The following is a 26,875-nucleotide window of genomic DNA, read 5'->3' as shown; positions in this document are numbered from 1 at the left end:
TGCTTAAATTTTACTCACGTTAAGAAATTTGAGTATTGCAAAGCTGAACGATCAGAAAATAACACGGCCCAAAAGGTGTGATGAAAGGTTCATTGACATTGTTAAAGTACATTTAACCAAAAGGACTGAGGGGTATCAAAAACAAGGATTTGTGAACAGACCTAAGAAGTTGTTGGCTGGAAGATTTCCTCTGGGTTACTGTTTAAACATTATTCAAGTGAAGACTTGCTTTGTACAGTTGGAAATGCTAGGCATTGGTAACCTTCTAGGACACTGTGTAACACAATAATGTGCAATTTTGTGTCTTATATTTGTCCAGATGATGTATATTATATTTGTGGGCAAAGAGCTTATAAATGGTTAACTCCGCGCTATAAAGGAGCATGTTTTCTAGGAAGCCTAGTCCCTGAAATGATGACTATTTCTCATGACAAAATGACTAATATTCACAGATCAGTTCCATTTCCTTATGTACATACACAGTACGAACATCATATTTTCTCCAATATCATACTTACAGGAGACATGTGTAGTATGCAGATAAAGGGAAACTTACGACCTCTTGTGTGGAGGTAAAAATCAAGTTTGGAAGCCATTCTGGTCAGAAGTTAGGACAGAATAAAAAAAAACTGACTGGAGTAATAATTTGAATTTACACAGACTGTATAGTTCTGACATCAAAGGAAGGGGGGCTGTGGGCCCTGCACTAGTTTTAAAACTGTCATGAAACTCTAAGAATTTGTTCACTTTTGGATAGTCAGTCTGATATTGAAGAATGTCCCATTTTTTGCTTCTCCCTGCAGTAGAAAATTGATCATATATGAGTGTATCAATCCTGTGAAACAATACAATCTCTGCTTTTTCAAGGATACATAAACCAGGAACCTCAAAGCCTTATAGCCTATTGGAGTGCATAATTATCTTCCGGGGCGATCATAGTTAAAGGAGATTTTATATATATATATATATATATATATATATATATATATATATATATATATATATATATATATATATATATTATAAAATATGTTGTCTATAAGGCACTATTTTTGAGCAACAGATTCCATACTTGGGATTCTGATCTGAGCTGGCCACACTTAGCGTTTTTATGCTATATTATATGTGATTTTAAATGTTTTTAATTGAAGGTTTAGCATAAATACCACATAATTAACACTCATTAATTTGTTAGTTTTTGTTTCGATCACATAACAGATACAGTATCTGTCATTATAAAGCAGCGGTTAAGTGAAGCACCTTAAATAAACAGCTGCTAGACAGCAATTAAATTTAGCACCTTATTATACTTATTAGCGCCTAATTATCTTTGTGTGTTTTATCTGTGTGATGTCACTGCTTCTTTTCACTGTAAACTATAAATTGTTCACCTCTGGCTTTGGAAACCAGTGTTCTTTTAGAAGCTTAATGTCGGTATCGACCACGCAAGCGGATGCAGGCGATACTTTTTGTTTTTCAATCTATTAGACGAATAAACATCCTTGTGCTGTGGAACAAGTGATCACATTGGAAAATCTTTTATAGCGCTAAGAAATCAGACATATCAGCTGTGGAATCGGGAGTCGACTTCACACTACTCTGGACTTCAGAGCTGCAGATTTCGGTTTCTCAACAAGGGGTGGAGGAGGCGTCATATAACGAAAGAACAGAAATCGTTCTATATATAACCCCCAGTCCCGGTGTGCAGTGTGAGTTGCACAGGTTACACTGCACCTCCTTCTCAGCCATGGCTAGCTCATGGGCATGGGTGTAAATTACCAGGGGGTCCCGTACATGCAGGTTATTTTGTTACAAAGTCTCTTTGAAGATGTTGGGACACAGGTCATGTACCATTGTGGTGCAGTGCAATCAGATGCTTCAATAATTTGAGCGCCAGACTATCTCTATATTGCAAAATTATTTACACACCTCTTCAGTCAAGCACATTCTTAAACTGTTGCAGTGACAAGTAAATATGTACAGTTCCTATATACATCTCCTGTCTCTTTCTGCACAGTGCATAACTCTTACATGGATCTTCTCAACTGCCTCTGACCACCATTACTCTCCTCACAACTCCAACTGTCCCTTCCCTCACAGGCTGTTTTCTTCATTAGACCCTGGTCACTTTCCTTGTCTCTAGTTTCATGTCTCTCTCTCCTCCCTGATCTAACCAGCCTCTCACTCTCCTGTCTCTTCTCTCTCTAGTATGGGGGTCCTACCCCTCTTCCAATATGCTGTGCTTCCTGGCAGCTGTCGCACTTTATCTCTGTTAGTTTCAGTGGGGTACCCCCTGGTGGTGGGGATCCTCCTATGGACATGTCCCTAAGGACTGACATAAATAATTGTGCCCTCGAGGCATGAGCTGCACAACCCCTTCACTAGCCAAGGACCTGGGACCTCCATTCTACCTCCTGGGTCCTGGCTTTCAAGATGTCTCCCTCCAACTCCCAACTGTCACACTCCCTCCCCACACAGGTTCTGATCCTCCCATACCAGCCTTGTTGCTAAGCAACCCTCCTGTTGTGTCTTATCTGGGTCCCAGTGCTGCGCCACACACTCAGCCACTGGGAGGCATCAACAACAATACCAGAGGGGGTGTTACATAAACTTTTATTTTCATCTTGTATTGACAAACTGAATTCCTGCTTTGGGGGGATTTCAACTCCCCCTGAAGTAGCGCCGCGATAACTCTATTACGTTATTACAGTAAATTTAACCCAGCTTTCTGCTCGCAGCTCAGGTAGACGGCATTGAAGCTACCGTAATAACGGTATTTAAGCGCACAATTATCGTAATAATGGTAATAGTGCGCATTCGCCCCTTTGAGCCTAAAAAAGGTGCTGAAGTGAACCTGAACGGACAAAGGTAAAATTGTCCACAGTCTTATTTGGCGAATAAACATTCTCGTGCTTTGGAACCACAAGCAATTGCATTACAAAATCTTATAGCAATAAAACGGACACATCACATATTATGAACGAGGTGCACTACTGTGTGACATAATATGAACTGGGGACACTTTTATTTAACGTAATATGAATTGGGAGCACTACTGTGTGACATAATATGAACTGGGGCCATTTTTATTCAACATATGAATTGGGAGCACTACTGTATGGCATAATATGAACGGAGGTGGGGTGGGCACAATACTATGTGGCATAATATAAATTGTGGGCACTATTCAGGAACAGGGGGGCATCTGCCCCCTTGGCTCATCCCATATTGGCCTATCTTGGGCTGGGTCATCTGCAATTGTTTCCATTAAAATGTTCCCAATAGGCTCCTGAGTCATATCTTGCCCCCCGGGGTAAAATTTGCCAGCCCTCCACTGGCAATACTGTGTCGCATAAAATGAACTTGGGAAGGGGGTAAGGGAGTGGGGGATTGATGCACTATATGATGATATGGGGGATATTGGGTGCAACATATGGGGGAGATTGAAGGGACACGATGAAAGGGAGGGTTGATGACATCAAAATAGTGCTAAATATGCTATCTAGGATCTGCTAGACATAACCTTGTATGGCTCCCATGGTGTTGAGCATATGTCTCTAGATTTGCCTGTCTACTTGTAAGAATTGTCTATATTAACAAAAGTGTCAAGAATCTCCTTCTTAATATGTTCCACACCAGCTCTTATTCAGTTCGGCCTGTGTGCCAAAGTGAAGCAAGCTGATATCTATGAATATTGATATCTTGTCCTGTTTCTAGGTCATCTAAACAAATGTAGGTGTAGTCTGCAGAAACCTAACATCCATTGCCAGGTTACAACCCAGAGGATGCTGAACAGGGAGTAAATCGAGTCTTTCCCAGGGTTCCGTCCTGTCAGCGAAGAACCTGGTTGGGCACCGCCTTTGTGACGTCACGGGGACTGACAACCCCACTGTTCGCAACTTCGCAAGGCAGGGCTTGCTGTGACGTCACTAAGCTGCATTGACTGCGTCACACGGCAGCAGCCCATCCCGCAGCTGTATTTGGGGGCGGCCAGGGAGGCAAACAATAACCGAGCATCCGTTGCATAGTCGTGGCCTTCCCTGCCCCCATTCTCTCCACACCCTCCATGAGCAGCATGTAAACAATGCATACATAAGCAGACACCTGGAAGCGGGCGCTGCGGAGCGGGTGATCTCAGGAGATCGCAGGGTGGGCACGGGTAAGGATGGATTTCCAGCAGCTGTCAGACGTCGCGGATAAATGGTGTTCAAACACCCCCTTCGACCTGATCGCCACCGAGGAGACGGAGCGGAGGATGGATTTCTACGCCGACCCCGGGGTCTCCTTCTACGTGCTGTGCCCGGACAACGGCTGCGGGGACAATTTTGTGAGTGGAATGGGGTGTGTGGGATCTGTGCTGTGGGTGTGCAGGCTCATTATTGTTACATTGTCCGGTACCAGCGGGCATACAAGGGCCCCGTCCTGGTGCCCTGGTATCCGCTCTATATACAATGTCTGGTGCAAGGGGATGTGGCATTACACATGCATGATGTCTATTCTCCAGGGATATTGGTATCAGGTATGTGACAATGATGACCAGCTGTAGGATAAGAGAGGTAATGGGTATTACATATTCATAGGCCTTGTATATACGCTAGAGACACTGACAGAGGCTGCAAAAATATGTAACCAGTTGTGGTGTAGCAGACATGGAGGCCTATTACTGACCATGTCAGTCGAATTTTTTGTTGCTGCTTTATCACCACGCCTTGCCTAGTTGCTTTGTTATTGGATTACAGTATTACATTTAGGACGATGGAGTTATTGTATATGTAATTGTCACAATATTTAGGCGTCACAGGGAAGACATTTGCATTTTATCCTACATGGAAGCAGTTGCATTATTTTGTCTTGCCTCCACCCCTAGATTCGACAGCTGCTGCCCCCTTTGGCAGGAAACCCACTCTGGCCACTACCCTGTGCAGCTTAAATTGTCCACTCCTGTTGTTTCTATGCTGTATTGACGAGGTTGAGGAGCTTTTTTATATGCCCTACTTGTGCTTTGAACGCAGTATCCGTACAACTATGGAGTGAGTCAGGTTACTGCTTTATAGCAAGGACAATTATTCATTGTGTACTACAAAACTAATTTGAAATTGTATATATATTATTTTTTTGTGTCAGGGCTGGATTAAGGTTTGTGGACAACTAACTTTTGGGTATCTGCCAATTAAATTGCCTGCTTTGGTCTTAGTCACAGCAAATGAATCATTATACATCATAAAGTCAGGATGTGCACACAGCCTGAAGTCTCACCTCTTGCACCAATTTCAGATTCATTGTGTATGCTTTTTTACCTTTAAGAAAATATACTTATTAAATCCTTGGCTAAGAGGTAATAGTTCATTAAAATGCGTAATTTGCATATCGGCGTAATCACAATAGAGAGGCTACCAATTTGTGGCTCTCTCGTTGCAAGTTCCAGCAATCCAAAGGCTATCGGTGCATGCTGCAACTTGTAGTCCCACAATGATCAAAGCGCACTGCATAATGCCTAGGCCTGCAACAGCGGGTAAAACCTATTCTATACTCTAATTTATGGAGCCTGCATACAAAAAATGGTGGTCTCTGTACTGTGCTTAGGTCCTTCAGTTAGCTAGCTAATAATGTTTGGGAGCTGTATTGCCATGCATAGCTAAATTGCACTCTACCAAGTCTAGCAAGGGGACACATAAATTGCTGTGCTGTTTACCAATTTTGTAGGGTAGTTTGTTAAACGTGGTGAAGATCTGGGAGATCGTACAGGAATCTAATGTGCCAGCAGATCATCATCATCATCATCATTTATTTATATAGCACCAGCAGATTCCATAGCACTTTACAAACAGTAATAAAACAATACTGGGTAATACATACAGTATTGAGTTCCAAATGCAACTGATGAAAAGAAGGTGTGTTGCATTCCCCTTTAAGAATAGACCGCTGTAAGCCATATAAGGCAGTGAAGAGGGTGGGGCTTGTGCCATCTGACTGATAACCTGGACGTAACGTATTTGAATAATAGATGGCACACCACAACCATAAAGTTTGGTGGGGTAGGCTCTAACTTTACAGTTGGTATTTGTTGATCACTGGACCTTGAGACTGAGAGATGTTAGACGTCAGTGGGCAAAGGTGCCAGGGAGACAGTGTTTGTGTAACAATTAATGATTATTCATCTGGTGTCACTGCATCCATTTAGCTTTCTGAGCTCTTAGCAGATTACCAGTGTGTATTTGTGAGGGCCTCCTGATGTGTGGGGCACTGAGGCGACTGCCCTGGTTATCTGGCCCATAATCCGGCAATATATTGTAATAAACTGATGCGTGCTTGTGAATTTTTGGCTAGTTTATAACTGGCATCTATGGTGCAGAGAGGTGGGGGTAAATTAATTTGGCACTCTGAGCAATGAGCTTTATTTGTCACTATTCTCTCTAATTAACACATTGGGCCTGATTAATAAAGGCACATATCTGCCGAATTTGTGCGTATTGCACGCAAAATCACTCTGCGCATTCCCAGATCCAGGCTATATGCAACTAAACATAGCAATGTTCGCTGCATCTACGTACGCAAAGGACTTACTACAGCCTACAATTTCCTGGAGTGGGTGGGGAAGAGGTGTTCGCTCGTAGTCAATGTACAGTAAGGACGTGCAAACTTGAGCGCATGCAGAAATGGCCGAATCGAGCTTTGGGCACCTCAAAGATACTTGTTTTTCTGCCGTACCTGTTGCTCAATCTACAGGGTAAGTCTAAGTACTAGTAATGGCGATATTGTATGCATGCTATAACATGTGTTTGCAATCAGCAGCAACTGTAAAAATGTATTTTATGTTCAGTAGACATTAAGATCATCCTACTTAACTGATTTCATGGAAAGACTAAAATATAAAAAACATTTTTTATGTTTTTAACTGTATTGTCATTAATGCTTATATTATTTACAGGTAACATTAATTCAATAGGTTTTTTTTCTGTGCATTCTTTTGCGAATGTATACTCCACAAAGGAGTGCAGTAAATATTTTATAAGTGGAGGGGAGGAAAGGAATGCTAATTGGAACACAAATATTAATGGTAGTGTTTTTGGACTATTAAACGTTCCACTCAGTAGTACTAGAGTGAGTTTTTCAATCCTTTCACAATGCTGTTAAATTATGTCTGTACTGTACAAATAATATTATTGCCATAATGTCATTTTGTTTATTTTAAAACTGAATTTCAGTTTCAACATCTCTGGCAATTTTTATTCAGTGCCAAATGTAACAGTACCTTGGGGACATTGCTGGCAAGTTAAGTGCAACTTTGATAACTGAAACTGATATAATTAAAAATATTTTAGATTCTACCAAAAGTTGCTGCACCAAATTATTTTATTTTGTGCTGCTAAAGGAATATTACATTGTTTTTATAGACTTTTTATTACAAAGTTGGGTACTTGTTAATTATACTGGCGCTACTTCCACTTGAACCTACGGAACAACTGTAGTTGCTGTGCCTCTTCCTTCCCCCTTTGCTGTCTTCTCTTTGATACATCCTGGCGCTACTAACCTCACTCCCTGGACAATTACATTTTCTTTTTATAACTTTTAGCTTACTTTTTGTTGACAAGGTACTTGCCAACCCCAATTCCAGTGTGGTGGTGGTCCCAACCTTGAATCTCTTCCCCAGATAAATTTGGGCATCAACCATACAGAAGCTAATCTGCTCCCTAGACAGCTAGTTGTTACGCCAGTTTTGCTTTCCAACTCTATAACATATGTAAGTCTCTATTCCAGTAGTAGCTACTTTAAAAAATTTTTTATTTATTTATTTTTTTAAGATAAATGTTATTAGGTAAGAGGATGCTCTCAGTAAGTTCTCTGACTGAGGGTGGCTTACTAAAGCCAGAATTCTAGCTCTGGTGATTCTTTCTTTTCTGATTTATTTTGAACATATTCCTAAAACGTTAAACATTATTTCTAGGATTACATAGAGCAGTTATGCTAACAAGTGTCAAAGCGAACTGATTCAATTATGCTTGTCTTGAGTTTCATCCTAACCTAAATTATTAGATGGCTTATCTATACAGGTTATTTGCCCTTTGAGGAGCATTGTGCCCTGGTGCTTTTCTAATTGAATGCACATTTTATTGATGCAAGCAAAAAATCTCTGACATTTTTGACATATCTACTCGCCCAAGTGTTTTAGTCCTGATTCTTTATTTTCTGATATACTTGTGAGAATTGGGGAGCACTTACAATAACAGGCATGAACCAATTTTAATGGGGTTCTAATCTTAACAGATGTACTAACTACTTCCCGTTTCAGGTAAAGAATTGCTCCAAGGTACTGAATTGGTGTTGGAGTTAGCCTATTGTATTACTACACTACCTAAGCTCGACCCACACCAACTGATCCTGTTGCTCTACCAAAGCTGCAAATGTCAAAATCGCTGTCCAATTTGGCTACCCACATGAGGGGCCAAATTGGGCAAAATCCAGCCTTTCAACACTTATGGCTAGATTTACTAAGCTGCGGGTTTGAAAAAGTGGGGATGTTGCCTATAGCAACCAATCAGATTCTAGCTATCATTTTGTAGAAGGTACTAAATAAATCAAAGCTAGAATCTGATTGGTTGCTATAGGCAACATCCCCACTTTTTCAAACCCGCAGCTTAGTAAATCTAGCCCTTAGTCCAAGTGGCTGTATCACCAACTTTTTTTTTTTTAAACACTGGAGTCTGTTGGCACAATCAGAAAGTGACCACAGCAGACTGACAGAGACCATTTTCCGACCACATTTACCAGTATGCCTGGTTATGATTCTTTCAAGATCAATAGAATTATTATTTAGTGTTGAGCCTGTTTTGGGGAAATACATGCAACGTTATCAAGCCAGAGTGTGTAGCAAACATTACACACAAGGGAGATTTGGCTAATGCTAATGCTAAAGGTGAAGTGGAAGGGGACAACACCATTTTTTTGCAGAGGTTACCTAACCAGAGGACTACTCAATAGACCTTTACGCACACTAAGCTGATGGGAACTGGGGTTAACATCACTTTTGCAATCCAGGTTTTAAGGCAAAATTACAGTCCTTCATACTGACGAACCCTGCTCTGTTTCTGACCCCTCTTGGACCTTTCTCTCGTGGGAATTTATTCAAGTGGTGCCCTGGTCTATAGAACAAGTCTGAACTGTGTACAATTGCCTAGGAACACATAAAAGCTCTGTTCCAATAAGTACTGCCATTGACTGCTGCATAGAGTTCCCAGGGTGTAGTCTGATGAGTTACTAGCACAGATTGGGGGAATAAGTACACACCTGGAACTTTAAATGCAGCCTACTGAGCTCAATTTATAGGTGGTAGGCAAAGGAAAGAGGGGAGCATATGCCAATGAGTAGGGCACTAGTTCACTGGATCACTCCCCTGCAAATTATTTAAAATTCTATGGGGCATATTCAATTGTCCGCGGGATTGCCGAAAATCCCGCGGTCTGCGCAGGATTACCGTTATTTACGGTAATCCTGCACGGAAAAAACGTTAATACGGTAATTTACTCGCTGGATTTCAGGGAGCTGCGAGCTGAAATCCAGCGAGAGATTACCGTATTAACGGTATTAGTTTTTCCGCGCTCGAACCCGCGGACAATTGAATACCCCCCTATAAGTTCTTTTTTTATTTTTTGTAGTCGAAAAGTGTTTGGTAACTGGGTTAAAAGTAGAGGATCTGTACACAGTGACCCATATCAATGAAACAAAGAAATAAAAACATGACCGTTAGATATTTTTTATTTGATTATGAAAACAGTATATAAAATTGTTTTATAGATGTTACAACATTGAAAAGTGAAGTTGTGTTCAAATACACTGTATTTCAACACAACACTTGCCCAACAACTAGGTTTTACTTTATGGCCACTAAGGCTAGGTACATACTCCAGGTTTTTCAGCCAATTATCAGGCCAAACACCTGATAAATGACTGTTTGGCCACATATCGCATTAGTGTGTATACTTGCACGATAATTGAGAGTCGTTTCAAAGTACCGATCGTTGTTTCATTTGATTGCTCGTCCTGTTTAAAAATCTCGTTCCAACCGGATTCCGATCTTGCGGTGTGTATGCACTCGCACAACTGTCTGCCCAGAGAGAGTAGGAACGTGTCACTGTGTCTTTGTTGTTAAATGTAGGTGGATTCATTCGTCTGTTCATTCTGAGACTGAATATTTTGTTTCAGAGTCACAGAAGCTAACGAAATTTATAATGACGTAGAAAAGTGTAAGTTTATTTTGTGTGTTATAATCAGTGTGACAGGAATTATCTGGGACCAGGTGAAGAGCACAGATCTGAAGGTAAATCTTGTATAGTGTGCTCAGATGAATCGGCAGACTGATTGGAACTTCAGTCGTTTTGTAAAATCGTTAGTGTAAACAAATTGGTCGAAAGTTTTAACAGTGTGTACCTAGCCTAAAACTCCATTCACTGATGTAGCCTGACTAAAGCTACCTAGTTTATAGACCACACCATCTGCTAATTACTGATACTGCTAAAAATCTATTGTGTGTAGCACTGTGGGAAATGTCAGACAAACTATTGATTACAATAAAAATTAAGAGACTTTTTGTGCTATATTTTTTTCCACATAAATATCAAGGATTATACACTTCTGAAGGATAGATTTAAACATAAGTTAACATTATATGCATTTTTAGGGGCATGTTCAGTTAAGCCGACACATCTAACTAAAAGGAAAAATAAGAATTGACTTGCAATGTGACTAATGCCAACGTGCGCCAAGAATATCTGCAGTGAGTGCTAATCCAGCGGTAAACTCTGCTCTACTCTATGCTCTGCTCTTAGAAGGGATCTGACAGGCTTCATAGACTGATAACGAATGAATTAAGCGATGATGAATAATGGATAAGTAATGAATTTATTGCACAATTAAACAAAGAAATTTAAATGTAGTTTATAAACAAAGCCATCCGTGCATTTCATAGCACTAAATCGCTTAGTCAGCATTACTTCTTAAATGATTTTTTACATTGAAGATTTTAAATGGTCAGCATGCCATGGTTGAAGGTAAAGAGTAAAACGGCAAATAAAACGCAACCAAAAAACGCAAGCTTGTACATAAACAGTATGCAACATTAATAAAAACATTGCACATAGTAATAAAGTTCATATTAAAATTTACAAAGTGGACATCCATTCATAATATTGAAATACAATTGGGTAAATTTATAAAAAATCTATTGTACAGAAATACTGAGCAAATATAGAGCAGCGGAAATGAATGGGAAAGATGGCGCTGATGGTTTTAATAAATGTTCCTCTCCTTGTGCTTGTTCTAGACCTACTGTGGCCTAGCAAACGGCAAGTCCTATCTTTTTGAATTAAATAATAATCAGTACTAGTACTTGTTCCAGTGATAAATTACAAATAAAACTTTTTTTGGTATTTGAAAGTTGTGTGTGTGTGTGTGTATATATAATTATGTGCATGTAATATCATTCCATACTGTCTATATATTTAGTAATGGCATAGGAGACAAGTGTTTGAAGTCTGAAAAACTAGTTTGATTCCATATTCATAAGACAAAAGTAGCAGTCATATTTCATGGAATGTACCCACTAGTTTCATAACAAAACTATCAAAATGTTGTTTTAATGCAGAAATTTGGTGAGCATAATATTGACATTGTATTTGTAGAGTCTGTTTGATGTATTGCTGTTCAGAAGGACACTCAATTAGATATCCTCATCATTGGCTATTTATATAGCGCCACTAATTCTGCAGCGCTGTACAGAGAACTCACTCACATTAGTCCCTGCCCCATTGGAGCTTACAGTCTAAATTTCCTCATATACACAAACCAAGAGAGACTAAGGTCAATTTAATAGCAGCCAATTAACCTACCAGTATGTTTTTGGAGTGTGGGAGGAAACCGGAGCACTTGGAGGAAACCCACGCAAACACGGAGAGAACATACAAACAAAGTCCATGGTCAGGAATCAAACTCATGACCTCAGTGCCGTGAGGCAGAAATGTTGACCACTAAGCCACCATGAGATATGACATGAAGCATTATGCTGGTTACCTCATCATACTAGAATAACGTCTAGGACTTTTCAGGACTTCTGTCTGAAATCGTTCATTGAATTTTTGAACATTATTAGCTAAAATGACAGCAACAGTGTGTTAGGTCGGTTTAGGTGGAATTTTCCCAAGAAAGGGGTTTGTTTATAAAAACTGATGAGCCAATGTTTATTCAGAACCTTTTCAAGTAAGCTGTGTAATTTAATGATAACTAGTTTTAAAGGCTAAATGGTGATGTTCATAGAAACATAGAATTTGACAGCAGATAAGAACCACTTGCCCCTTCTAGTCTGCCCATTTTTTTAACCTATGGTAACATCAAACCCTATTTGATTCTTAGTTTTTTTGTAAGGATAGCCTTATGTTTATTCCAAGCATGTATAAATTGCTCTACTATATTAGCCTTTACCACCTCTGATGCGAAGCTATTCCACTTACCTTTTCTGTGATTTTTTTTTTTCCCCTCAAATTTCCTCTGAACCTACCTCCCATTTCAGTGCATGTCCTCATGTTCTAACAATTCTCTTCCTTTGAAGATCATTTCCCTTCTGTACCTTGTTTAAACCCGTGATATATTTGAAAGTTTCTATCATGTCTCCTCTTTCCCTTCTTTACTCAAAACTATTCATATTAAGATCTTTGGGTCATTTTGGGTAAGTTTTGCGCTGTAGGCCATGCACCATTTTAGTTGCCATTCTTTGCACAGTCTCTAATGTATTTATATCCTTCTGGAGATATGGCCTCCAGAACTAGACACAGTATTCTAGATCATCAATGACCTATACAGTGACATTATTACTTCTTTCTGCTACTGATTCCTCTCCCTATGCAACCATCTGACTTGCCTGTCTCGTTACATTGCTTACCTGCCTATAAGTCACCTGAAAAAATGACTCCCTTTCCTCCTCAGTAGTTTCCATTATAGTGCCATTACTATATTTAGCCTATTTCTTGAGACTTAAGTGCATGATTTTGCATTTTTTTTTGCATTAAACTGTAGTTGCCACACTCTTGACCATTCCTCTAGTCTACCTAGATCATCAATTATTTAATTTACCCCTCCTGGTGTGTCTACCCTGTTTCATATATTTGTCTTGTCTGCAAATAGGCACATTTTCCTTTCAATACCATCTGCAATGTCACCAATAAAAATATCAAAAAGCACTGGTCCAAGTACGGATCCCTGGGGTACTCCACTGGTAAACTTTCCCTACTGTGAATGCACTCCATTTACTATAAATCTCTGTTTTCTATCCTGCAACCAAGATCTTATCCATTCAACCATATTTGAATCCAATCTCAAGCATTCAAGTTTATTTAACAATCTGCGATGTGGTATAGTGTCAAAAGCTATATCTACCACCCCCTCCCCCCTTGATCTATTACTTTAGTCACCCAGGCAAAAAAAAGTCTGTAAGATTTGTTTGACATGGTCTCCCCCATTAAATCCATACTGCTTCGTATCCTGTAAGTTTAGATATTTTTTTAAGATATTTTTTTGATTTTAGATATTCCACAACTCTTTCTTTTAATAGTGTTCCATCAATTTTCCTGCTACTGAAGTAAGGCTCACTGGTCTGTAGTTGCTCAGCCTCTTCCTTGCTTACATTTTTGTGCAGTGGGACTACATTCTTTTCCAGTCCTTTTGAATTACTCTTGTAGCTAGTGACTGGTTTAATAATTCTATTAATGGTGTTACCAGCACCCCTTTAAGCACTTTTAGTATCCTTGGATGTATCCCATCTGGCCCCATTGACTTATCCACTTTCAGTTTTGAGAGCTCTATTAGGACCTTCTCCTCTGTAAATGTATTTGTATCCAACTCATTTTTATGAGTATACTTGCAACTTAACTGTGGCCCCTTCCCTGCTCTTTATGTAGTGAACACTGAGCATTGATTTTTAAGATGATCTGCTATTAACTTGTCAACCTCACAAAGTCTCTTACTCTCTGTCTTTAGTCTTATTACTCCTTTTTGTTTTTCTCCTTTCACTTACATACTTTAAAAAAAAAAAAAGTGTTGCCCACTTTACCTACTGAATGGGGCATTTCCTTCTCAGCTTGTGCCTTTGCACATCTGATAGCCTTCTTAATTTCCTTCTGTCTAACAAGATACACCGTTTTGTCTTCATTATTCTGAACTGCTTATATTTCCTAAAGGCCATCTCTTTTTTGCTTTCACAATACTTACCACTTCTTTTGCAAACCACACTGGTTTACTTTTCCTTATGCTTTTCTTAACCATTTTGATGCAAAGGTCTGTTGCATTTAATATTGCACTTTTTAATTTTTCCCACCTCTCTTGCATTCTTTTCAAGTTCCTCTTCTCTGCCAAAGAGTCCCTTACACAATTTCCCATCTCTACAAAGTCAGCCTTCCTAAAATCTGAGGCACAAAGTTTGGAGCAATGCACTCCGAACCACAAAAGAACGTGTACTGTGGATAATTCACAAATTGGTTTATTTGTTAAGGTATTTTAATACAACATCTAACATCTTTGTTTTTGTGTGGTGTGAGTCGGTCTCTGTCCTTATACTAAACCGTACTGCTTGATGATCACTGGGTCCTAGGTTCTCACCCACATTTACATCCGATATTCTGGCACCATTTGTAAGAATTAAGTCTAATATTGCGTCTTTGCGAGTGGGCTTCCTCACTATTTGCTTGAGGGATGCTCCCTGCAAGGAATTCAGACTGTCCCTACTTCTAGTGGAACTTGCAGAAGACCTCTCCCAGTTCACATCAGGTAGATTAAAGTTTCCCATAATTATTACCTCTCATTTTTAATGCCATTTTAGTGATGTCCTACAATTAGTTCCTGTCCAGTTCCTCTTCCTGACCTGGTGGTTTAAAGAGCACCCCAGTACGAAGAATAGCCTTGTCCACTCTTTCTATGGTCACCCAAATGGCCTCATTTTTTTTTTTTCTTCAAAACTTTGTATTAAAGTAGTATTTATGCTTTTTTTTTATTTATTTTTTTACATATATTGCTACCCCTCCTCTGCTTCTTCCCACTCTGTCCTTCCTAAATAAAGTATAGCTATGTCTATGTCCCAGTTGTGATTTTCATAGCACCATGACTCTGTAATAGCCACAGTATCGATATCATCCCTTGTCATGATCACATTTAGTTCTGGGATTTTATTTCCTAAGCTCCTATCATTTGCAAACAAAGCTCTAAGAGTTTTGTTTGTGCATCTCCTATTCCTAGCTATATTCATCTCTCTGTCTGTTTATTTTGTTTTGATCTGCATTGTCTTCTGTTGCTGTGGATATGTTTCCTCCTCCATTAGCCTGCAGAAACAAGACTTCTTTGTTGGGGGTGCAGATTGCTTTATTCCTATTTATTAGCCTGCGCCCCCCCCCCCCCCCCCCCCGCCCCCCCTCTGCAAGTTTAAATAGTTCCTGATGAAGTTTCCAAACTGCTCACTAACTTTTCTGGTTCCCCTGGTATAAGCCCCTATCTTGCCAGATGGCATGACTATGGGCTATTAATCAAAATCTCTACTCATTACACCACTTCCTTAGCCACACAATGAAGTTTCTGGTGCAAGGAGTTCGATCTTCAGCCCTGTGTGAACAGTAATCCAGGCAGAATGTCTTCCGGGGGCTCTCTGAGACAGCGATGGCCGCAATGATACAGACATTCTACATATTCCAGCCTGCAGTTTAGCTATCTCCTCCCACAACAATGAAAAATGATTACAAATTGGACAGTATCTGAGTTTCCAGAATGTCTCCTGCAAAACAAAAGCATTAATATATCCACTGCACTGCACTAATATTGTATCAGATGTTTATGGTAGCAGCAATATTTGTGTACCTGGTTATGTATTCTAACTCACCTGATTCTGTTTCAAACACAATATACTTAAGTACACAAGTTGTTTTACTTTAGGATGCAAGCGAAGACTGACTATCTGGGACAAACATAGCTTCCACACCTTGTGCCACTTTTCGATTTATGAGATCTGTTGTTCTAACATTTCTGTCTATGTAATTAATCTTGCATGGGTTTAAAAGTGTGTATTCTTATATTTAAAGTGGTTGCTTGTTTTTTTTTTTTTTAAATTGCTCATTCAATGTGCAGTTCCAGCATATGTGGTGGAATTGTCTATAAGGAAAGTAGTAGTCATTTAGCCATTATTTATTTTATTTTTGTAACTTCTCTTCTCCCTAAAATCGAGACCCCTCTGTACAGCAAATAGACTCTAGACCTGTGGTTCCCAAACTGTGCACAATCTCTCAGGGGTGCCGCAGTCCCGGCCGGAGGTAAGCAAGGTGGGGGACTACTTGGTAATTATTTTGACTTAGGAGCGTCTTGAAAAAATTATGGCGCCCCTAAGGGTGCCTCGAACTGAGAAAGTTTGTGCTGCTCTAGACACTAGAGGACTAATTCCATTGATAGTGCTACTATTGGACTGCAGGCAAAAAGAGCAGCATTTTCTGCAGTATGGCTTCTCAATTAAAAGCAAGAACTTTTATTTGAGAAGTAGTTGTCCTAAAGTGGATAACACATTTGAAACGCAGATATCTGTTTGCATCAATAATTTTAAAGTAGGCTAAATGACTGAATTGTCCTTATTGTGTTTTAAGATGTCCGTTTCTAGACAATTTACTTTGGACGTGATGATCCATTCATTGCTAGGGAAGGCAACGAGATGTTAGTTATCATTTTCAGATGTGCATCAGGGGCCTGATTCATTAAGGATCTTAACTTGAGAAACTTCTTATTTAAGACTCCTGGACAAAAACCATGTTACAATGCAAGGGGTGCAAATTAGTATTCTGTTTTGCACATAGGTTAAATACTGACTGTTTTTGTACACTGAAATTTAAAGTTGATATTTGTGTGCTACATGAAAAAAACAGTCAGTATTTAACCTATGTGCAAAACAGAATGCTAATTTGCATTTGCATTGTAACATGGTTTTGTCCAAGAGTCTTAAATAAGAAGTTTCTCAAGTTAAGATCCTTAATGAATCAGGCCCCAGATCTTTAAAATGTCTTTTTATATAAGATATTTGAACGCAAGGGTTCTTTTATCTATGTAGTTCTTTGAAAATCCCATAAAGAGGTTTGAGTAACGAGATGTAAAACAGCTACACATTGCAGTTTTCTTCCTTTGCAGGAAATAGTTATTCTAGAAAGTAAAAAAGAATATGGGTCAAAATAAAAGTAGTTTGTGCAATGAAATCCAATTGTTTGGGGGTTTTAATACAGGTTGTATAATAAAAAAAAGTCCTAGTGTGTGAGAGATTGGTCTAGAAAAGAGAGATCCATGTTAAATCAAATACGATCTGGACACCATTTGAGATCTAGCACCAAGCTAATCAGGTGATCTGTATCATAGAGGTGCAATGTTCAGTTGATAACTCATTTTGTTGGTTGGTATCTACAAACTGTGAGATATGAGGTTATTCCCAAAATTAATATACACCCAAGTTTTATAAGGTTTTATTTATTTTAAATAAATGGTTGAAAAAGGTAACTATGTTTCAGTACTGAAAACGGTCATTTCATGTTAGTAGTTTGACAGAACATTGTCAGAATATGCAGACAAAATAAGATGTTTTATATTAAGTGTGTCTGAAGCTTTTGGTGATATTCAGGGTCATGTCCTATCCTCACCTCCTCATTTATGTAATCATCTCTTTTCTGGATGACAACTTCCCCCGCTTTATTAGCTTCCTTCGTCATTTGAGGATTGAGTTGAAGGGATTGTAATGTCTGCAGCTCCTGCTTGATTAGATTTTATTGGGTGTATATATTCTGCTTCTAAAATCAGACATTAAAATTGGATACATTCATTATCCTGCAGAAATCCCTGAGACCTGTCAGTTTCCTGATAAGGACTGAGCACTGCATCTGATGAAGTAGCAGCTTGCCTCTTAATGAGCATGTACTGCTGATGTTTTCCATTTACATCAGTATCAGCAATATTGCATGTTCATTCTTATTTTGCCTTCTACTTAAATACTTCCCTCCGTGTCCTGCACTACCTCTGTTTTGGTCTTTGCATGTCTTTCTGGATGTTCATTCCAGTTTATTTTTCAAAAAGAGCTTGTGGCATGGGTATGCTTGAAACAGCAGGGTACAGTCTCGAAGGCAAACGCAGGATTTGAAGAGGGGGGGTTTCTACACCACGCCGCCAGTGGGCGTGACCAGCATGCATGGGGGCGGGACTATAATTTTAGACAGTGCTGGGCTGCTCTCCATCTCTTCTTATCCCCATCATATACACAGGCAAGTCCTATCCACATAATATACATGGGCAATGCTGCATGCACTGTTACTGTTAGGTGCACACAGCTCTCCCTTTTCAAGCAGAGCTGTGTGAAGCGGGAGCAGGTTCCAGCCACCTCAATTATAGAGTGCCCCAGTCTTGGAGGGGGTTTCCAGGCACTAGGAAACCCCCCCCCCCCCCCCCCTCGGTTTGCCTATGAGTCTGATCCCTTTACATGCAAAAAACAGAAATGTCTTAAGGCAATCATGTATTGAGAATACTTCAGTATGTGAGATACAGTGTTGCCACAGTGTCCTTTTTAACTTCTTTGAAATTCTTAATTTTATTTTAATGTTGACCAACATTTAAGTCTATAATTTATCTATGTAGGCAATGGCAGTTCTCACTGTAGCCAAAACAATTTTCAGACAGGCATCACCTTTGCACATGATGGGCTTTCTCAGGTCATACACACTGATTTCAATCTTTAAACTGAGAAACAAACATTTGCTGTTATTTTGTCTTATTGACTACAGAACACTATTCTATCATACAAGAAAATGCATAAGTGTTTCTTTATGTAATTATTTACAGCGCTTGAATGCAGTATTCAATAAGTGACCCTGGTATCTGTGTGTCTATATTAGGGAATTTAGACTGTAAGCTCCAATGGGGCAGGGACTGATGTGAGTGAGTTCTCTGTACAGCGCTGCAGAATTAGTGGCGCTATATAAATAACTGTTGATGGTAATTTGTAATAATATCACACTAATTTCGGTGCTTCTGACTAGCAGTATTGAATTGGCAGATATCTACGTGGAAATGGTACAGGTTATGTCTCCTTGAGGAAAACAGCTGTGCCAGTGCTTGATCTCATTCGGTACAACTTCAGATGATGAACTCTCTTATTAGTTTGACTAATAAAAGCCTGTAGACACACAAGATGATTATCTCTGTTAGCAGCTCGGAAAAGACTATAATCAAAGACAAAACAAAAATGTCATTGTTTGAGCTTTGCTTCCTTGGTGTGATTATCCAGTCATAATTATGGACCACAATGGGGCAATGTTTGTATTTAGTGCATATGTAGGCAGAAGTGCTGACAGTCCTATGGGTGTAAAAATAAACATCCTCTGATGTGTTATTAAAAAGCATGATTTAGCTGCAGTAACTAGAGAGAAGCAGCTGATGACCACTGACCTCTCAATACAATGTTGTGTTGTTCATCTGGATTGTGTTATATAATGTGTGTTGTTGCTGCAGTAAAATAATTCACTGTTTTTATTTCCTTCTCTCCTGCCAGCATGTTTGGAGTGAAAGTGAAGACTGCTTGCCTTTCCTGCAGCTCGCTCAGGATTACATTTCCTCCTGTGGGAAGAAGACTCTTCATGAAATCCTGGAGAAAGTCTTCAAGTCTTTTAGGCCAGTAAGTGCAATACACATCCATTCTTACAAATGATCAATTTCAAGGTAGTACAGTTTATGTGACAGGAGAATAAGCTTTCTCTGCATATGTGTATTCATAAATACACCCTTACTGTTTGACTGCTGTGTCAGACCTGAGATGAAGGTTAGTGTTTAAGGATGCTGCCTGTTGCTGTATCTTAAAAAGAAAAAGTGCCATGGCTATACCAGTCACAAAGGTGAGCATTGCAGGTAATAGAAACCCTATCTGTGACTATGCTAACTATTGGGTGTGATTTAATTGGGGTTGGTGCTACCGTGTTGTTTTCAGCAATACCTATGAGTGCTTAGTTATTACAGCAGAATACCTCCCTGCTCCTATTTTACCTTGATATTTGTCGTTTCATATATGGTCCAATCTATCGAATGAATAAAATCAAATCTATTAAATGAAATGACAAGTTTCAGTGAATGGAAGAGCCGGTAAGATCTAATCATTAAGTAGATGTCCCGGCATCTCAAACAGGGCTAGGGTGTACATGTTACACCCAACTTGTTACCACCACATCTGTTGAAGGGGTTCAAGGAAAGGAGAAGCAGGGAGATATTCTCCTGTAAAAGCAGGATGGTGGCATGCGACTATGATACGTGGTCAGGTTTAAGGGAGAGTTTACATGCATTTATTTTGTGTGAAATTTAAAATAATTAACAGCTTTCTGGAATTCCCAAGCAGGTAGCCCTGATATAGAAAATATTAGACCAAGTAGAATGCACTTTACTTAAAACTAAGAGAACATTTTATTGCTATTACTGTCTAAGGTGGCCCCGCCAGACTTTGCTTGCAGCCCCCAGCTCTGTGTCCCGCACTGGCTCACTCCCTGCTTTCTTATGAGCCAAAGAATAAGACTGAACGGGAGTAGCCGGCCTCCACGTCACTTGACATCCTCTGCACACACGCAGCACATCCAGGCGGAGATGGTGCAGTGTATTCTGCACCACTTGCTCTCCTGCTTTCCTCTGCAGGTTCCTGGCTGAAGGTATTTCCCTTAAAGTTCACTGGAGTAGCTAGTGAGGGCGTTTTTGAGTACATCTAGGATCTGAGGGCATGTGGGGGGCATTTTATAGTAAGTGGAGGTCTGCGTACTTGTGTGTGGTATGTGTTGAAATGTTGGAGTAAGTGAGGAACATTTGGGGATGTTATATGGTGCTTCCCTAGGTTATTTTTAAGTCTTTAAATTAAAGGTAATGTGAAGGTTGGAAGGCCATGGTCCTTGCAGTATGAAAAGATGTCCATCATTGGTCTAAGGGGTGCTTACATTTTTTTGGCTTTGATGGATCATACTAATTAACGTGTGTGTCTATTTTCAATTATGCATAGTATTTTTGGTTGCATAATTAGTAAGTTTAACATAATTAGTTTAGGCTGAGAAGCTTGGAAAGAGGTTTCAGTATTGAGCTACTATAAATAGAGATTAGGATGCAGTACCCGTTATTTGCATTTGATCAATTTTGTTAGTGCACTATTGTTAGCCATGCAGGACATAGTGTGTCGCGTTACACTAAAAGGTTAACCTGTTTAGTGTTTGAATGTTCTATAATTCATTTGCACTCACAGTATTTGCGTCTATCAGTTGCATGGATTTTGGGTTTATTTATATATGACCGCAGTAGAGCACACATGGGGATGGAAATTGCAGTAGTTTATCCAGTTAAACATGTAACTTGTGTGTTATATTGGAATATTTCACATGGCAGAAGTATCAAAATCGCTTTTTCTTTTTTTCCACCCTAAAAAATAATAAGAGCTTATTTGCTCTTTCGAAAGAGAAAATAGCCTTTAGCTCTTCTCCAGTTGTATGTTCAAAGTTCTCTACTGGCCAAAATCTAACCATGCCTCAGGATTCCTATCATTCTTTCCATCCATAACCAGTTGAAAGTTAATAGTATACCACTTCTACATTCCTGATTCATTATGGTTTGTAAATTAAATATATTATGTAAAGCTTGGCAGCAGATAAGCCAATCAAATGTTTATTTTTATTCCAAAAATCTTTGTCAGCAGATAGGCTTTTATGCTAACATCTCTGGTTTGGCAGCAGCTAAATCTAGTGCTTTGAAGGAGTCTACATACACGGCCCCGGAACCTAACTGATCAAGAGATATATTATTTATATATATAATATATATATATATATATATATATATATATATATATATATATATATATATATATATGGCCCCTCTCTCCCAGGAGTCCAGTAGACCTACCCGGAATTCAGGGGCCTCCTGGAAATTCCGGGAGAATGGGCAAGTATGCATTAAGCCAATTATTACTGCTTGTAATGCAGCGCAGTACAGTTATTTTATATTTGGTAACCTGGTTTACCTCGCACACTCTTTTTAAAAATTTACTGAGATTTTGTTTTTCCCTGATGAAACTTGATCTCTAATTGTTTCATTACTTTATTTCCTACAGCTTCTAGGTCTCCCAGATGTGGATGATGACACTTTTGAGGAATATAATGCAGATGTAGAGGAGGAGGAACCAGAGGCAGATCACCAGCAGATGGGGGTCAGCCAGCAGTAAAATACCCAGGATATTCTCTATAAAAAGGAAAACAAAACCAACATAATGTAATAGTAAACACATTTGACAAAAATGCAGAAAAAACAGCAAGCTGGGCATCACGCTTGCCGACGGCAGCGTTTACATGGGAGTTCTGTTGCTTTCCATCATTTTTTATTATAGAATTTAATTGTTTTGATGCTGTTGGGCTTGGTTTGAAATTAATCTATCTATTCTGAATTTAAAGTGTTGGTTACTGATTGTGTGACAGTGAATGGGGGCCCCATAATTGTGACCTAAATAAGGAATTAAGTCATTGGTTGTAATTCCAGAGAAAACCCCAAACATAGTATTGCTAATGAACATGTATCTTAGCAAAATAAGTGTGCACTGAATATTTTTTTTTTTCTATAAGGAAAAATAAAATATTGTTAACTGTCAGAAATCCCTAAATATAGTATTTGTTTTCTTTTGTGTGTAGTTTCACAGCTTTAATAAGTCACTTTTTTCTTTCTTTCCTTCTATTTTTTTTTTTTTTTTTACTATTATTAAAGTATTGACACCTACTTTAGACTCTTGATATGAATAGCATTCTTGTAGTGTTTCTTATATCCTACTGTGCCCTAATGAAACATTCGTATGCATCATGCTTGGTAATTATGATGTTTTTTTTTACTGTAGTCTGGGGACTTCAAGCTGAAGTATAAAATCACAGGTGTACAAAGTACTTAAAATATAGCCTCAAGGGCTTAATGGGTTATGTTCAACATTACATAGCTTTCTGACAGGGCAAGGGAAAGTTCACTGTACAGGAATTTTTTTGGTCTTGCATTTTTCTGCGTTTTGTTTTTTGTGTTTGTTTATTTTTACTTTTTTCTCTCTTTTTTTTTTTTTTTTTTTTTTTTTTTATTGCTTGTTCTTTTTTTTTTTTTTTTTTAGGCGACAAATGCCAGTATTTTCCACATGGTAAATATGTGGGCTACATTAGTCCCTAAAAAATATTTTTTTTTCTTTCAGAAGTAGGATACATTTTTGACACTGATTTAAGTAGACAGCAATACACCCCAAACATTAAGTGTGAACAAATGGTAAAACGGGTGCATATTGATTTGTGATTGTGAGGGCAAAAAGCTGAAGAGTGGACCCTGTTCATTATAATTAACCCTTTTACAAATATTAAGGTGATGTGATCACTGCTTACCTAGGTGCCATACATCACTACAGCCACTGTTTATATTATTGAGTTATATTCTATATTCCAAATATTATGTGGTTGATATATTATTGATATTTAGTGCTAAAATTCACAACAATGAAAAGACATGAATATAAAAAATATTTGTAGATGCAAAAGCCACTGCAGAAGTACAATATCCATAAATAGTTAAATTGTCAAATGATGGATATTGATTGGGCCGTTTTTTGTTTTTTTATCTTGTTTACAGTATTTACACTATAAGCAGTTTTATATGATTTTTGTCATACTGCACTGGGATGCTGCATACATTTATTTTTTTTATTTATTTTTAAACCCTCACAACTCTTGGCTTTCTCATTGACTAGACATCACGTTACATGGCAATATAATTAAATTAGATTACCAATGTAATTTTTGGTTTATGTACACACAATGGCTTCCTGTGAGTAAGTAATGTCTATTCCCTCCATGACATATTTGTTACTAGTGGGACACTATATAAACATTAGCTTTAATGCATCTACATTGCAGCAGAAGAGATTGATAATGATAAAGCAGATTAAATACAAATGTCTCTTTCTGTTGTACCTATCGCTGGTTTTCTGCCAGTGGCCCTAGGTTCTATAGCATATAAATACAAGATATAGATGCTGGTGCCCTCTATTGGGCTGCATAATTTGCACTGTTATGGTTAAACTGGAATACACTACACAGAGCAGGAAATGTATACGTTTATATATTTAGCAGATTACACTCACTTAACCTCTCATTGTATTGTATCAGGACACATTCTCTTGACAAGGACTTTGTGATGGCAACGTCCAAGTTTGCCATGTTAGTATAGCATGCATAGATATCTTGCATTCCAAACTCCTGTTTATTCCTGCTTTATTGCTAGTGGGGCTGACACCACATAACATACTTCTACAATGATGTGGGGGATCGTCACAATATTGCATGTAATCCATCTTTCCCACTGTAATATATATATACATATATAAATATATATTTTACGTTGTTAATCTCTCTTACATTGGGTAAGACTTGCCCTGCACCATCAATATATTATTCATTGGTAATAGGAATGTTGCAGGTGTTTATCAAAATTTGCTTCTTATTATGCGGCTCTGAAATAAGTGAACTTGGATATTAATGGATTTTAATGGAATCACAATATTTACAGGCATTAATAATGCTGAGTGTAGTATAGTTTGTAGAATAATGGGATTGACACATACATAAAGTATTGTGTCTAAAAAGGTTAAAAAATAAATAAAAAAAAACTCAATGCATTCATATCATCAATAAACCCTAGACATTTATATTGTTCTGTCTTTGTTTATTAAAAAAACAACAACATTGAACTGGACTCTCTGCGCGCGCTATGACCGTCTCCATCCTGTACGGAAGCATTTACTGTGCACATGCCTCTTTGCTCACAAATATTGCTAACGTAAAGGTGGAGAGAGAAGAGCGCTGTTTAATTCAAGGCGCTGCAGTGACTCTATTAGAAGAAAAAAATAATATAAATAAATATATATAGATAGATATATATATATATATATATATATATATATATATATATATATATATATATATAGATATATATATATAGATATCTATATCTATATCTAGATATCTAGATATCTAGATATAGATATAGATATAGATATCTATATCTATATATCCTCCAACTGACCAGTGCGTTTAAGCCAGACTGAATCTTAATTGGGCTCTTGGAAAGATATATGCAAAGTCAGCGTATAAGTGATCTGTGGGTCATATGTTATTAAAAATTCCATTATTTTCCATTCCAGCAACATTAATATTAAGTCATTAACTTTCTGATAATTTCTTTGTCTGGCGCGTCTGCTGTACTAAAGAAGCCATAGTTTAACAGGGTCAGTCTCGCACTGAGTGGCAGAACACATTTGCTTTCTCCTATCAACGTACTGACTGACACTTAGTATCTGACAAATACTAATATCTACTCGGACGATCTTCCATCTTGTTTTCATTATTCAGTGTGGCTGACCCCATGAGTCTAGGATTGGCCGAAATGGTAAACACTCTCTAAAATAAGATGTTTATTTTAAGTCTTTTTAAATAAACTGTTGGGTGGGATTAGCACTGTTCTGTGTGTAAAATCTGAGAGGACCTTTTATTTATTTTTAAATATTCTTTTTATGATGCATAAATAAACTGTGTACATGCTCATTTAAATGGCTCAGATTTGTAGTGCCTCTCCAAAATTGAACAGGTTCATATTCATTTTACAATTAAAGGATAATTACACCTTACAATATGTTGGGATTTGTTACAATAAAATAACTTTTTTTAAGTTTTCCTGACTTAATCTTGTATTGCAGAGTTGGATTCTTTCTATATTTATTTAATGGCATGGACACTGAAACAAATGTGCAGTCTAGATATTATATTGTGAATATCATAAGATGGCAACTTAGTAGAAGAAACTGCATATAATTTATAGATAATTAAACCTAACATACAGTTTTGGTGTAATTTTTCCTTTACAAGCCTATTGTATTCATAGCTCAACTCCATATTCAGATTTGCATTGTTTCAGAAGTTGCTTTAAACAACTTAATCTTTTGTGTAAGTTACCAAGCTGTATGTAAAACAACAAAAATGCTTTGTATTTCATGTAGACAAAGGTTTGTGGTGGCATTGCATGTTAAAGATGTTTGCTTCTATCTGTGGACTGGGGTCTTGGTTAATAAATCATCTACACTCTGAGACAATGTGGCATGTTTATTTCTTTTAAAAAATGTTTTAAGTTAAGTCGCTGATGTCCTCGCTAGTGGTGTATGGAATGACCCAAAACCTATAGGTCAGATGGGTTCACTCATCATCTGGTTTGGGTGAGTGATGAATGGTCCTCTAGGTAGGGCAGCAGGGACATCACAGTTAGAGAAATAGTGACAGGAGATGGACTGAAGTTGCAGAATACTAGCAAGCAGCTAAGCACATTCACTGTAAAAGCCTTTAAGTCTTACCGACAAGCAACACAATAACTGGTTGTATTTATGTGTATATGGGTGTGTGTATATGCTTAATTTAAACCTGGCATATATGCTACAGGTGCAAAACACAGTATTTGCACGGGCAACTTTTTTGAGCATAAATTATGCCCAATTTGTGGCCAACTCAACTTAAAGCTTGGTGTGTGACGTCAGTGGTGTTTGCAGATTGGAAAAGTCGGCAAAGTAACTTTTACACTGCGGGTTTGTACACGTGAAGACTATCACATGGTGGGTTAGATGCGGGCTTGGTTTACACCCATCCACACATAAATAACCTCAACTCTATTTACAGCTGCTTAAACATATGTTTTCTCTTTGAAGTGTACACAAATACACATGCAGTCAGGTTAGCAATCGGAATGCTGTAAAATGGAT

The 26,875-nt window shown here is 38.3% G+C and overlaps 1 protein-coding gene across 1 annotated transcript; it reads left to right on the top strand.

The window, feature by feature from the left end:
- The first annotated feature begins 3,850 nt into the window (after positions 1-3,850).
- Positions 3,851-25,016, top strand: MTURN (maturin, neural progenitor differentiation regulator homolog). Its single transcript, XM_075212420.1, has 3 exons — positions 3,851-4,327; positions 19,592-19,714; positions 22,169-25,016. Exons 1-3 carry the CDS (start codon positions 4,166-4,168, stop codon positions 22,277-22,279), a joined length of 396 nt encoding a protein of 131 aa, XP_075068521.1. The 5' UTR covers positions 3,851-4,165; the 3' UTR covers positions 22,280-25,016.
- The last annotated feature ends 1,859 nt before the right edge of the window (positions 25,017-26,875 follow it).

Source organism: Mixophyes fleayi, chromosome 5, assembly GCF_038048845.1.
Source record: "Mixophyes fleayi isolate aMixFle1 chromosome 5, aMixFle1.hap1, whole genome shotgun sequence".
NCBI classification, from domain to species: Eukaryota; Metazoa; Chordata; class Amphibia; order Anura; family Limnodynastidae; genus Mixophyes; species Mixophyes fleayi.
This window is presented reverse-complemented; position numbering and strand designations above follow the sequence as displayed.